We start from the raw sequence: 15643 nt of genomic DNA on the forward strand, positions 1-15643 counted from the left end.
ACATCATATGTGGTTTTTTGAATTTAGAATTATCTGTCATTTTCTTCTGTAGACATAAAATAACTTCATCATGGAAAATGTTCCCCATCTCTAGAATTTCCGGAACATTGTCTTGTGATGTTTCAAAATTAAACATTATATCATTCCTTTTTTTTAGTACTGTTTCTCTTTGGTATATTCATTCATTGCTCTTGTAAGGGGTATATTTTCATATGTATTGTGACACGTCATACTGGAAAACAATTTTGTAACTCTTAACTTCTGAGATGTGAAAAAAGGACACCTTGTAGCACAAAGTATAGTAGAAAAGGACACGCCTTAATTACACAAATCATGAAGAATTAATATGCAAAATATAACTGGTTAAACCCACAAGTGATATTTATCATTCCAATTTTCACTTTCTGCAAACTTTTTTAAAATAACAAATGCAATCATTTAGGGTTTGGAATAAAAATGTTTTGTGTAATACAACACTTTTTGTAAATATATATACTTGGACAAGGGGATGTGGTTCAAAAAGTGAGTGTTCATCCAAATGAGGAACAGTTGGGAGCTTTGAATTTTCATGTTCTCTTAAGAATGCATTAAATAGACTTCACAAGGTTCTACTTTGTAGCAAAACTCTTCGAGGAGTTACAAGTGTGTGGCTTAGCTGCTTTGTTAGCAATTTAATAACACTTGGGACCTAATCAAGAGACAGCCTATTACTTTACTTGGCTTCTGGATAGTATCAAGTGCTTTATTTCAATTATTTTTGACCCATTGTCTGTTCTTAGCACCATATTGTGCTGTTTTTAACCCTTAGACTTTTAATTAATCCACATTTTATACCAATGTACAAGCTCCTGAGGAAGCGCATAATATGTAGAGAGAACTGATACTTCAACAGTAACATACCGTCTACTAGATTACCAACCATATCCTTGGATTTCATGACATTGGAATAGTTTCTACTTATCCTCCTGTGTCCTTATAGAGATCACTGGTTCTATGTGTAGCGGTAGTAGTACCATGTATCGTGCTATTTATGTGGATTTTTAGAGGTCATGTATTTTTATATTTATTTGTTTATATTAAAATAAAATGCATCTTTGTTTACACTAAAATTGTCGACTGTGCCTAAAAAGTCCAAGTCCCACTGTTTCTTTTTTTGATAGTGCCCTATTGTTGGTATCATTGGGAGGAAGAGTGCTCCATCATTGGTATTATTGGGAGGAAGAGTGCCCCATTGTTGGTGTTATTGGGAGGAATAGTGATCCATTGTTGGTGTCAATGGGAGAAATGGTGCCCCATTGTTGATGTAAGTTGGCAGAATTATGTATCAGTGGCACTGATCTAGGAGAATAGGTATATATCTTACACTATCCAGAATCAGAGGAGCAGTGGATGCATCCCAGGACCACTGTAGGGTGCTTGCTGAAGCCAGTGTTGCAATCTCTGGAGCTACTGCTGGGAACCTTTTAATGGACTGTCAGGAGAACTGTCAAAGATGTCCAAGCTCTCCCAGAGATGTGTTTTGAAGGCAAGACAGATCTTTTGGTCGGTAGACAGAATGAGGAAGAAGGCATGTCTTCAAAATGCATCTCTCAGAAAGCTCCAGTGTCTTTGACAGTCCATTGAAGGGTTCCCAGTAGTCCAGCTTGACTCTGGACACTGTATCTGAGATATGCCTATTCTGCTAGACACTTATGAGTGCAACATGTATTGTTTGTTTTACCTGCTAAATAAACAATTTACTACACTCGCAGCTCCAGGATTCCCAGACGGATTGAGGAGGCAACCTCAGGCAGCTAGCTAGAGTAATGCCGTTTACACACGGTCTGACTTTCCAGCAGAAAAAGTCAGACGGAATCATTTCAACGGATATTCCGATCGTGTGTGGGCTTCATCTGACTTTTTTTTCCGAAAATTCTGACAGACCTAGAAATAGAAATTGTTTTAAATCTTTCCGATGGAATCAATTCGTATCGGGAAAACCGTTCATCTGTATACTGTACGGACCAAAAACGTTGCATGGGCAGCTATTGGCTACTGAACTTCCTTTTTCTAGTCCCGTCGTACGTGTTGTATCTCACCGCGTTCTAGACGATCGCACTTTGGTGTGATCATGTGTAGGCATGACCATTTCAATGGAACTCCATTAGAGTTTATTCTGACTGAAAAACTGGTCGTGAATACGCGATATTAGTTGTTTATTCATTAAAGTGGTTGTAACCCTGTTTTTTTAAAGCATGATCTATAACATAGTGCTTGTACCATGTCATTTGTCCCTCTTTATGTTCTAAAATCCCTGGTTGATCCTGCCTGTTCCTGTGCCCCCTATGTGTACTAATCACAGTAATCATGGCTGCTGATCCATGATACCGTGATCGGTTTACGTCCCTCAGTCATCATACTGTGTGGTCGGTGTTTTCCTCTCCCCTCCCTCCCTGCCTGTCAGCTCAATAGTCTGTCTAGTGAAAGCCGATCTCCTCCCCGCCCTGCCCCGCCCCTCCCCTCCCCTCCTGCTGCTATTCCTATACTATGCAAAATTATTTATATAAAACACATGCATCCCCTCTGTTTTATGAAGATATAAAGCACAGTATGTCAGATTTTTTTTGTTTGTTTTTTAAATTATAATCCTAAACGCCTTCCTTTCATTTCAATGTGGTCACATAATCCCTCTCCACACTCCTTTCTCAATCTAAGGAGAACAGTGGGAGGGGATAAGATTCTCCTCTGACATATGCCAGCCAGCAAAGAGAGGTCACATAACCACACAGGGGTGCTGTGCAAGAAGGTATTTAGGATTACAATTGAAAAAACTGACATACTGTGCTTTATATCTTCATAACACAGAGGTGATGTAAGTGTTTTATATATATGACTTAAAGCGGTGTTCCACAGAAAAAAATAAAAACAAATCTTTAAAATTCATTAAAAAAAAAGGTACCCCTAAATGCCTGTTGCTAGGGGGTCGCTCATGGTCTGCCTCCTTCAGTGCCTGGGCTGGTGACATCACTTCCCCTCGGCGCCCCCTCCCTCCTGTCAGTCATCTGGGACACGTGACAGGTCCCAGATGACTGTGCGGCCAATCAGGGCATGCGCAGTGGGTGCCCGGCTGTGAAGCCACAGCCGGGTGCCCACAGTTAGAATGCCGGCGCCGCTGAGCGGAGAGGGGAATGAGCGGGGCTTCATTCCCCCGCATCGCTGGACCCTGGGACAGGTAAGTGTCCGATTATTAAAAGTCAGCAGCTGCAATATTTTTTTTTTTTTTTTATGTGGAACTCCTCTTTAACAACCACTTTAAGGCCTCATGCACACTGAATGTTTTAACAGCTGCTGTTTTTGACTTCAGGCGTTTTTTTTTGCAGCCAATAAACTCCCCAGCATGTTAACCTATGTGTCCATATCGGCGTTTTTGGCAGCAGCATTTTCTGGCTTAAAAAGAAAACTCAGAACTAGTGGGTTTTAAGAGTTTATCAGCTCTTAAAACTCTAACTGATAAAAGCTTTGAAAAACAAGGCTATTCTGCATTTATCAGTGTTTTTGAGCCATAAGATTTTGTGGGCATATCGTTTTGCTAAAAAAAGCTAAAAAATGCAACAGCTAAAAAAGCGCTAAAATGCTGAAAAATGCCAAAAACAAAATGATGCAGAGGTGGGCAAGTAAAGATCAATGTCAGTAAGCTCTTATCAATTATTATCTACCTGACAGGGCACCCCTCCTTCAAAAGTATCAAATTATATTTTTGCTAAAATGCAATGCCCACAATGCTATGCTTTGAAACTGTGGCAGAAATGATTCCCCTTTTAAACAATACCCACTCAAGTGAATAGCGGCATGGAGGCAATATCTGCATCTCCACAGTAAGTGCACGGTACTGATCGCTCACTGTGTTCATTTAGGGTGATGTGTTCATTCAGGACAGTGAGCCCCACCACTCACCATCCTGAAATAACACGCTTGCGTGCCCTTAGTAGCTGCCGACAGGAGATGAATAAAAATGGCAGCTATTTGGGGTAAAGGGGCACACAGGGGTCCCAGACTGCAGGAGAAGGAGAAGGGGGCGGAGATACTAGAATCAATCCTCCTGCAGGGCAGTTGGAGGAAGAAAACAAAAGTAGAATCTGAGCGGCCCTGGGAAACCTATGTGGAAAGAGACATATAAGCATCTATTAAAAAAAACTAATTTTGAAAATGTTAGTTGCCTTACTGTCTCTGGCTTTAATATTTTTGGAGTCACTGACCTGGGACACACAGCAAGTGAAGTCCTACTGAACGAAGTTGTGATATCCTGGCTGGATGTCATATGACGTCGCCAGGATATCAAGACGCTGCGTGCCCCAGAGGCTCTGTACCAGGTGATCAGCTGTGTCCAATCATGGCTGAGCACGATGTAAACAGGAAGAGCCGTTGATTGGCTTTTCCTCACTCACATCTGTCAGACGCGAGTAGAGGAGAGCAGATCGGCTGCTCTTCTGACAGGGGAGGTTTGTGCTGATTGATTATCAGTGCAGCCCCCAAAGGATGCCCACACTGGACCACCAGGGACCCCATCAGGACCACCAGGGATGCCCACCACTAGTCACCACCAGGTATGCCACCCATGGCCACCAGGGATTCCAATTATTACCCACAATGTATTCCAATTAGTGCCCGCAATGGATGCCAATCAGTGCCCACAATGGGCATCACTGATTGTCAGGCATTATTGTTTGGTACTGATTGGCATCCATGAGTACCATCCATTAATGTACATCAGTGCCAGCTATCAGTGCCCATTCGTGACACCTATCAGTGCCCATCAGTGCCACCTATGTGTACCCATCAGTGCCGCATATTAGTGCCCATCATCAGTGCCACCTCATCAGTGCCCATCAGTGCCCATCAGTGCTGCCTTATCAGTGCCTGTCAGTGCAGCCCCATCAGTGCCCATCAGTGAAGGAGTGAAGGAGAAAACTTACTTATTTACAAAGTTTTGTAACAGAAACAAAAAATAACTTTTTCTTTCAAAATTACGTTTTTTTTTTATTCTTTAGCAAAAAATAAAAACCACAAAGGTGATCAAATACCAACAAAAGAAAGCTTTATTTGAGGGAACAAAATTATAAAAATCTAGCCTGAGTACAATGTAGCGTGACTGCGCAATTCATTCAAAGTGCGACTGAAAGCTGAAAATTGGTCTGGGCAGGAAGGTGTATAAGTGCCGTGCATTGAAGTGGTTAAAGCTGTTTCTAAGGTAATTGTAAAGATTTAATTATATTTTCTAAAATTACAAACTTGTTATACTTACCTGTGCAGTTGTTTTGCAAAGAGCACCCCCGATCCTCTTCTTTTGGGGTCTCCCACCATCGCTCCAGGCTCCTCCTCTTCTCTGATTCTGAACAAACAACTAAACAAAATTACATAATTGATGTTAATTGCTGAAGTCTATTAAAAATATTAAATTAATCTGAATTTAAAAAAAACAAAACAAATTGGGGCACTGATGACAGATGGCACTAATACATGACACTGATGACACTAATACGTGGCATTGATGACAGATGCACTAATACGTGGCACTGATGACACGTGACACTGATGACTATAGCGTGGACGCCTAGTGGTATTTAAAATGGAAACAGGCGGGGCCCATGGACTTGAGCTCAATCAAGCCCTATGGTAAGTCTGGCCCTGCGTGTTATAGGTTTTTATAAAATAGGGAATCCTCATTAGGATCAGGAGGATCTATTAATAATTGCTTCTTCTAAAGATAACTGTAATTCTTTGTTGGCCTTCCTAATGATGACTATGATAAATTATTGTTTGAGATTACTTGCCAAAGAGATCATTATAACTTGAAGAATCTTGTTTTAGGGCCATGTCACACTGGATTGGAGACGCAGTATTTTTTTTTCTAGCTTGAAATTGTGGGAAATAGTTATATTTATTTATATTTTATATAGAACTGTAATGTAGCCAAGTCAAAAAGAATTTGTCACTGAGTTGTGTAATTATTGTTTTACTGCACCTGGGCCATGTCACACTACAATTAAACTTTAGTACCCTTTTAACCCTTTTTTATTTGTTCATGTTAGAAAATGCATTTTAAGAAATATTTTTTAGTCAGATAAATGTGAAATATTGTATATGTACAGTATATATCATATTTACTATTTCCTGCCGGCAGTTGTGTTGTATTGCACAACTGAAGCGCAAAGTATACATACAACAGCAGACAAAGAGGTAAGAACTATGACTTGGTTGCATCTAAAGTCTACAATTTAAACTGTAAAGCTAAAAGATTTTAGAGTAGAGCAGGGTGTAGTAAAACCCCTGATAGTTTTTATTCTTTGTCCAGTTTTTGCTGTCAGTGTCCTATCAGGGAGATTCCTCTTCACTTCCTATCCTAGAAGCATTAATGATAAATTCACACATATTGCGGTGACAGATGTTTTTTATTTCATTTTCACTGCAAGGACACACAGAAAACAATTGTTCTCTGTGTGTCCCATTCACACTGCAGTGTAGCATGGAGCGTGTGTGATAAAATGCAGACATGCCACATAACAATGCATGGCACTGTACAAAACTGCATTGCAATGGTACAGCAGTGCAGCACATTGCTCTGCTGTACAGCAACATGAATGACGTGTACTACTATACATTTGCAGTTTCTTCAGTAAGAAAGTTCAATTTTTTTTCAGTAAGAAAAACAAAGGGAGTTGTGTGATGTGCTGAATTGCACATCAAATTCCCCAGCATGCCCAATCATACCGAGGTGTGGAGCAGCCAATTCAGGGAGGGCCGGAGAAGAACGGAGGGGGGATGTGAAGTACACAGAATGCCTCTCTCATGCTCCTGCATGAGAAAAGGAAATCACCTGTCTGTCACAGCAAGGGGGAAGAAACTAACACCTATTTTTCTGTATGTCCCTTTTTATCTTACTGAAAAAAGATAAGAGGGTTGTTTAGAGCTGGATTAACTCTTCATGGCAAGACTGGGCAGAGATGACATGAAATCCTATACTTTAAAAGGTACACGCCTTAAAGTGGAAGTAAACTCCCCTATCGTTTTCAGCCAAGGAAGCTGCCATCTTTGCCTCTGTTTAATCTTCAACTGCTATGGTGCTGCACATGTGATTCGTTATGACACCAGCCATTGGATGGTTTGATAGTTTGGCTGAGAGCACAGCCAATGTGCAGTTAGCATTCCCAGCATGCCTTTTTTTTTTTTAACTGTTTAAATCCATGAGTTTACTTCCACTTTAATTAAAAACATTTTTTTCGGGTTTACATCCACTTTAAGGTATACTTCCTCTTATTTCCAACCAGAACAGGTTTTGTCAGTTAGAAGGTATTCTTCCTCTTCCTGTGACAATTTAAACATCTCAAAAATGTTTGACTTTACATACACAGAAAGAGGAGGTGGGGCAGTCAAGTTGGAGGGGGGTGTCTTTATTTTACATTTTAAGTGCAGTTACTCTTTAACATATATTTTTTTTGTGAATGCTCTACTAAAGGAACCAGAATTAATCTCTGAATATTTTGACAGGGCTGTAGGGTTGTGTATAATGATATGCAATATAAACAACAGCTAACATTAAGGTAAAAGCATATACCTATTGAATACTTTTGTGGGCCCCTTAAAAGTACTTAAAAGTATAATCAACAAGAACATTACTTTGCCTTCACCAAGCACTACATAATATTCACCATCTGGCAAGCTGATCCAGACTTGCATTTCTTAACACACAGCAAACAAGAGTAGATTGCAAAAATTAGTAGCCTGGGAAAAAAGCTTTTCCACATGTCCCCCACTCACCTTGTTTCTCAGCCTGTAGATGATTTGGGTGGTGTTTGGATGATTGATTCGTGATTGTTAATTTGCCTCAGGCAAACTTATTAACGTTTCATGATTTATTCTTGTAAAACATGACACATATGTGATCTGCATATTATCATATACTGATGTTACTCAAAACAGAAGGTTTATCCTTACTACATTATGTATTTTTTTTTTTGCAAGTTAAAAGTTGAATATATCATTGCTAGCTATACAGAACTACAACAACAACAATTCAGTAAGATACCAGAAGAATTAACAATGTATACTTTAGAAATTATAGTATTATTACATTGTTCTTCCTAAAGTAATATTCAGGCTTGTTTACAGTGAAATAGGCAATTTTATTTTTCCTGCAAAGGGGGTAAGGGGAATCTTCCAGTTGGGAAGATTTCCTATCACTTTGTTATATCTACACAAAAGCAAGGGAAGGAAAAATTCCTCAACAGGAACAGCTATAAAAGTCAAGAGTGGTTGTAACCTTTTCTAACTCAATGAAAAACAAAACATTTTGGCTCAATTTTCTCACTTAGGTTTGCATACCTTCATATTATTTTTTTTTAATAGTCTCCACAAATAAAATATGAGTTACCAATTTGATTAGCAGTTCCACAGACTTTTAGCTGCATCTGCTGAATGATGATATGGTTTACCAGGCAGAAGGGAATACCTTATGGATAGTTACCAAATAAAAGTGGAGCTTTCAGAAATATATAAACCTGCATAGCTAAAATAACTGTACCCTTTATCCTTATAAAATGGTGCTTGGCCTCCGGCCAACCAACTTTGCCTAGGCTGAGATGGTGTCATCTATTTGCTAAAGGCAAAAGGAAGAATTTCTCTTCCCCACAGGTAGACTGCTACATTACAATTTTGAAATAAGTCACGAGGTGGGCTGATTTGTTTCAGACAATTATGAACACAGCCAAGAACTATAAGGACTCTGGGATGTACAAAATGTTGTCTATGAGCCAGCATCTTAGTTCAGGAAGTATATGATGAACCTGGATGATGCCTGAACAAAGATGTTCCTGTTCTTCTAGAAAGAAAAGCAGATGAAAACATTGGTGACGTGCTGTAATCTGTAATGGACTACATACAATACTTTATATACATGATCTTGAATTAGTATTATTATTTTTTTTAAATGTATCCAGTTCAGTTCAACATTAATTTTGTATACATTTTGAACATATAAAGCCCAAATCTATTGAAGGCCATTACATGGTGGTCTACTTTCTCAGTCTTGATAATGTGAGTTACATACCTTTAGATTGCCAAGTATTATCCAGTTAGTTTATATAGAATTGGTGTATTCTGTAATTGCAGAAGTTTTGTTCTAAAAGCTAAAACGGTTCTTTCTAAACCAGGCTTCAAATGCCAGCAACATTTTTCTCCTAGCTGAAAGTCTACAACATGACCTGCTAAAATTACCTTATTTTGCCCCTTTTGGCTATGGAAAGCTGGATGTCCAAGTAGTTGAAATTACCTGATGTCTGTCATTATGTGACTAGAATAAAGATCCTTTAGGATGGTGCCAATATGGCTAAACTTGCCCTTATGGGCTTGATCTGCTTTGCACTGAACCAAAAATGTTAGAGTTGTGAGGCGATCAACCTAGAGCTGAAGCCCGGGTAAACCACAAAATGGTTTATACAAATTGATATGAGCATTTTAAGCCAGATTAATATAAATACTTATTCGTATGGACGGAATTTTGCATATGCATGTAGATAATATTTAGCTGATGCAATTTTGACTTAATGAGAGCTGGGTCTAGTTTTAGATTTTCAATAAAAGCATTATGTTTTAACTTTTTCAAATTTTGTGGTTCTGCCTTACCAGATCTTTTTGCTAATGTTAACCTATTTGAATCGTACCAACATCAAAAAAGAGGGGATTTTTATTGGTGCACCAATAAAGGCCCAAGAAACAACCAAAGTAGGTACCCAGTATAAAATATTAAAATTGCTTTATTAATACATAAGTTAAAAACATAGAACGTATTAAAAGAATGCCCATCCCTGGAACAAACATTAGTTCCTGATAGACCTAATGTAAAGGGACATATTAAATCAGTACATGATCATCATATTAACAAATATGGTCTATGCAGAGACTTTGTAGTATTCCTTGATGTAGGCCTTGACGTGTTTTGCAAGTGCTTATTGCTTCTTCAGGAGACCTAATGCAGCAGGGAATAGGATAGAATTAGGATAATACATCCAGAAATCTTTAAAATGATAGAAAAATTATAGGGTTACATACTCACATACAAGATAATTCAATGTGCATATGGCATCACATCCAGAGAGCAGACCAAATACAATCCAAATATGAATATTTAATTGCCTAAGAGTAGTTTCCAGGATTAAAGAGCTACTGGAGATGTTGTGGATGGCCAAATGGAGACTCTCAGCAGAGCCCAAAGCCTTAAATGGATAACCAAAAAGGGGAGGTAGAAAGGAACAGTGCTCACTAAAATTATTTACGGTACTATAAGGTGGTATCAATTATAAAAACAGACAAAACAAAACAAAAAAAACTTACATCAGCTTGATAGTATAGAAGAAACCACAAACTGTAGAAAAACAGGTTCTCCACTTGAAGTATGATAACACACTACAAAAAAAATTTAAATATGGTCCAGTCACTTAAAAGCACCATATATGACAATAACCCCTATTTGTGTAAGGCCAATAGCAGGCGTACATTACAAAAAAACAAAAAAGATAAAAAGAAAAAAATCTAAGAGAATGAACCTGCAGCCACATTGGGCCACAATCAAAAACAGTCCTGTCCCCTTGCATCCACAGCATAAATGGCAATTTTCCAGGCTGCTATAGTCAAACATTATCTCAAACTTCCTATATATAAGGCAGTCAAAACTGGCACCCATATCTGAGGCTTCTCCCCCACTGACACTGGCCATGTAGCCGCAATAGCGGCACAGTGGGTGGATATGCCACTGGGCACGTACAGCCCAACGTTGCTGCATATGGTCGGAGGTGGTGAGGTAGGGCCAGGACGCAAGCCTCCCTACTTCCAGGTCCGGAGAAACCCTGGAAGTGATGCAAACATAGTGTCGCCTAGCAACCACCACACTGGATGGAAACACAATTCCAGGGGCGCAAAACTCCAAGCCCCTGTGTAGTATGGGTCTATATTCATATATAACTTTAGTTATTGAATTACAAGAATAGTTAAGAGTGATTACTTATATCTATATACAACATGTTTAATGCATGAGGCATCTGCTTCATTATGCTATGGGAAGTTGGGAACCTTTGACCTTTTCTTTTCATCAGTTGTAGCTATTGTCTTCGCTACCATATAAATATAAATATGACTGGGAGATCAGTCTGCAGTTTTGAGGTTGAATTTAAGGTGGAAGCCTGACTATCTAATCTAGGTAGCTCATTTATAAATGAGCTAATGACTCCCCTGGATTGAATATGCTGTATTTATCCTGTATCGTATCATCTGTATACATCTTTAATGAAAGCTAAGTAATGAATGAACCTATGGTTAAATGTAACATGATATTTAACCCCTTAATACACCCTGCCAAGAGCCCAAAACTCCCATCCAACCACAGCAAAGGAATCTTGACAGGCATGAAACAAGAGGCTCCATTCTGCCATCCACAACATTTCCAGTATCACTTAAATTGTGGATGCTACTCTTAAGCAATTGTATATTTGTTTTTGGATTCCATTTGCATTGTTCTCTGAATGTGATGCCATTGCACATTGAATTATCTTGTTGTATGTGAGTATGTAACCCTTTAATTTTTCTATAATTTTAAAGATTTCTGGATGTACTATCCTAATTGTATCCTATTCCCTGCTTCATTAGGCCTCCGAGGATGACACCAAAAACAGTGTAACAAAAACGGCGCCGTGCAGATCTTTCCCTGGGGATCTCCTCATGTTTGCTCCATCACTGTCCTTCGATGTGTCGCCTTTTGTTTTTTGATTTTCTTTTCCCTTATTGGTTTTGGTTACACTGTTTTTGGTGTCATCCTTGGAGGTTCATTTGTTTGTTAGTCTGGTTGTCATAGAGATGCTGGGTGCATGGCTGCGCTCAGTGACAGGATGGACGTTCTGAATTGTTTCCAGTCCGATGGGCGTATCCTGATGACATCGTCTCGTTGATGTACGCGATGTCGGTGTGGCCTTCTTAGCTACCTACTCTGCTGACACCTAAATGCAAGATCCGCTTTTATAAGCCCACGATTGGCACTTTGTGCTCAGTGAGGCTGTCGTTTCAATAGTAACAAGTGCTGTCACCATCAACACCCGCCTTCTTTTGCCATCTCTGGTTGGGCTTTTTATAAATAATTAAAGAGGTGGATACACTCTGGGAAGTATCTCTCTTTTTTTTTCTCTTTTTTTTCCCCTCAATGCTCATTTTGTATCTAGAGGAACTACTTGACTGTGTGGGCTATCCCGACATGCTGTACACAGAATGGTTTTCTCTGCACATGTCGGTGGAGACCGTTCAATATAGCAAGTGGGAACTCATATATTGAAATGGAATTTATATTTAATTTAATTTATATTATTTCTTAATTAGGGTTTATCCTAAGCACTTGATTATATATATATATATATATATATATATATATATATATATATATATATATATATATATATACAAATATACTTTTTTAGGGTGTTCCTTGTTGGCAGTTATATGGTGGTTGCTTGTGTGGGCTGCTCTGGGCTCAAGTGGCGTTCATTGTCCCTCAGTGCAGGGGTCATCAACCCCCGGTCCCTGGCCCACTACCGGGCCGTGGCCCTTCTGCAGGTGGGCCGCGGGTGCGGGCGGCCGCAAGACACATGCTGGGCTACGGGTATGAAAGCGGTGGATGGAAGAAGCGAGCGGGTGGGCGGGCAAGCAGAGATGATATCTCTCTCCGCCCCCTCTGCATCACCTGTCTTCCGACCTCAAAGCCAGTCTGTGTCGGAGGTGCAGCGGGGAGCAGAGAGATGACATCATCTCATACTGCCTGCCCGCATCGCCGCTCTCCCCCGGCTCCTAGTGTGTGAAAACTTATGCTGATTCCTTGTTCAGCGGCGCAGATTGCCTGCCCCCCAGACAGCTAATCAGGGGTGGCAGAGGGGTGGAGCCAGAGACTGAGAGCTGAAGGAGTCCCGGACCCTCCCTCTGCCAGTTGAGACCAGCTGCAGCATGAGGAGAGAGACACCCTGCAACATCCAGAGGGGCGATCCCACAGAGATGTGACATCATCAATGACAGGTGAGCTGTGTGTGGGAGTACAGGTGAGGTGTGCTGGGACCTGTAGTTTACCCCCTCAGCTGTCTGCCTGACATACCACAAGGGGCGCTCCACTCACTCCGCATCTGGTGACAGGCAACGTGGCAGGTGGCAATCCACATCTTGTGGCAGGCAGTGTGGCAAGTGACATTCCGCTTCTAGTGACAGGCTGTCACGTACCTGGTGTTAGGAGCCCGGAGTGCAGGGAGCGGCCTCTCGTAAGCCTCTGGCTCGAGATTCCCTGGGAGTGGGAACAGGGATTCTAGAGTTCAGAGGGCACAAGTGCCAAGCAGGTGAGTAGTAGGATCGGCCCTGGAACTGGCGGCAGGCAGCGGCAGACACTGGTAGGTGGTTCTGGAACAGCTGGTAAGCAGTCAGCGGCTGGCAGCGGGTACAGGTGATCACACTGGAACAGCTGATAGGTAGGCAGCAGACAGCAGCAGCACGGATGGCAGACCGGAACAGCTGGCAGGCAGGCAGCAGACAGCAGCAGCACGGATGGCAGGCTGGAACAGCTGGCAGAACAAGCGGAGTCAGATACAAGCCGGGTCGTCAACAGGCGGGCAGCAGCGGTACACAGGAGAAGGCAGAAGCGAGGTCAAACAGTCCGAGGGTCAAGGCTGGCAGCAGGCAGGGATAGTCAGGAGCAGGCCGGGTAGAACAGAACAGGAACAATCAGGTAAGCAGAGGCAAGTAACTGGAACGCTGTAGACTGGACAGCACCGAGGCACTGGAACGGATTCCTTAAGAAGCCCTCTGGGCGCCAAGAACGGTCGCACGACGTGCCCGCGCGCGCCCACGTGAAACCGTGCAACCGTTCGTGACCCCGCGCACCCGCGTGCGCTCGTTAGCAACATCGCGCACCCGCGTGCGCTCGTTCGCAACCTCGCGCACCCGCGTGCGCCCGTTCGTACCTACTCGCACCCGCGTGCGTTCGTTCGCGCCAACGCGCGCCCATGGAAACCTATTAACGCTCAACGAAGGGATTCCGTGGATGGGTCTTCCATGAGCCACTGGATTCCGGAGACGACCATGACATTGCCCCCCCCCAAGGGGCAGCCTCCGGATGCTCAACTGTGCCATTTTACCCGGATGGGCCCTCTCAAAGGCGAGTATCAGTCTTCTGGCGTGAATGTTGGATTCAGGTTCCCAAGAATTTTCTTCAGGCCCGTACCCCTTCCATTTCACCAAGAATTGGACTTGATTGCGTCTACGCCTACAGTCCAGGATAGATTCCACCTCATACTCGACTTCGCCGTCGATGATCACAGGTTCAGGTGGAGCAATCCTCCGGCTGTCAAAGGGATCTGGGACGGCTGGCTTGAGCAAGGCTACATGAAATACAGGGTGAATCCGGAATGACTCTGGCAATTTCAGCTCGTACGCCACGTCATTCACCTTTTTCACGATTGGGAAAGGACCCACGAATCTTGGCCCCAACTTTTTGGTTGGACAAGCCATCTTCAGGTTCAACGTGGAGAGCCAAACTTGGCCCCCGAATTTGAGTTCAAGCTCTCCCCTTCTCTTCTTGTCAAACACCTCCTTCTTATACCTCTAGGTTCTTGTCATGGTCTCCTGCAGAAGTTTGTTGTTGGAGCTGAAGAAGTCAATACTCTCCTGAACCGCTGATACCGGGCTTTCTGGAAGGTCGTTGGACAGAAATGAGGGATGGAAGCCGTAGTTAGCGAAAAACGGGGACTGTTTTGTGGCAGAGTGGATGGAGTTATTGTATGCAAAATGAGAAAATGACGAGAAACAGCGCAGATATTGTTCCAACGTCTGGTTCGTCCGTTCAGTTTGCCCATTGGTCTGAGGGTGGTAAGCAGACGAGAGGCAGAGATCGATCTTCAGGGCCCCACAAAGTGCCCTCCAGAATTTGGACGTGAATTGTACTGCCTGATCCGATGTAATATTTGCAGGGACGCCATGTAGTCTCACTATTTCTTTGATAAATATCTTGGCTGTTTCCGCGGCGGAGGGGGTGCCCTTCATTGGCAAAAAGTGGGCCATCTTAGATAGCCTGTCCACTACCACAAAGATTGTGGGAGCAGCCTTCTGAAGGTGGTAACTCAACGATAAAGTCCATCGAGATCATCCGCCAAGGCCTCTCTGGGACAGGTAGTGGTCTCAACAGACCCCAGGCCCTGGACTTGTTGCCTTTGTTCCGGATGCAGGTGACACATGCCTCCACGTACCTTTTACAGTCTGACTTTAACTGCGGCCACCAGAAGGTTCGCTGAACCAGTTCGGAGGTTTTGAGGGCTCCAAAATGGCCAGCCAGCAGATGATCATGACACGAACTGAGGACTGGAACTCGGGCTTCCTGAGGAACAAAAATTTTGTCCTTATACCAGAGGAGTTCGTCCTTGGCCAGAAGAGTGACGTCAGGTGGGGGAGCAGCACTAGCGGAAGCCAGCTTGATCAGAGACAGCAGATCTTCTTGGAGAAGGAGGAAATTCCCAGAGGTCAGAATGGTATCTGGATGAGGGGAGGTTTCGGGCTCGTTAAACATTCGGGACAGAGCGTCCGGCTTGATATTCTTTGA

The 15643-nt window shown here is 42.3% G+C and overlaps 1 protein-coding gene across 1 annotated transcript in view; it reads right to left on the bottom strand.

Moving 5' to 3' along the window:
- The window catches only part of LOC143982735 (angiopoietin-2-like), a 212697-nt gene that overhangs the window by 145815 nt on the left and 51239 nt on the right, over positions 1 to 15643 (bottom strand). Inside the window, exon 2 of the mRNA XM_077481709.1 lies at positions 5282 to 5380. Coding sequence (XP_077337835.1) covers positions 5282 to 5380 — 99 coding nt within the window. The remainder of the gene's footprint in view (positions 1 to 5281; positions 5381 to 15643) is intronic.

This window comes from Lithobates pipiens, unplaced genomic scaffold (assembly GCF_037356315.1).
Source record: "Lithobates pipiens isolate NorthernLeopardFrog02 unplaced genomic scaffold, aLitPip1_a1.2 Scaffold_16, whole genome shotgun sequence".
Taxonomy (NCBI): Eukaryota; Metazoa; Chordata; class Amphibia; order Anura; family Ranidae; genus Lithobates; species Lithobates pipiens.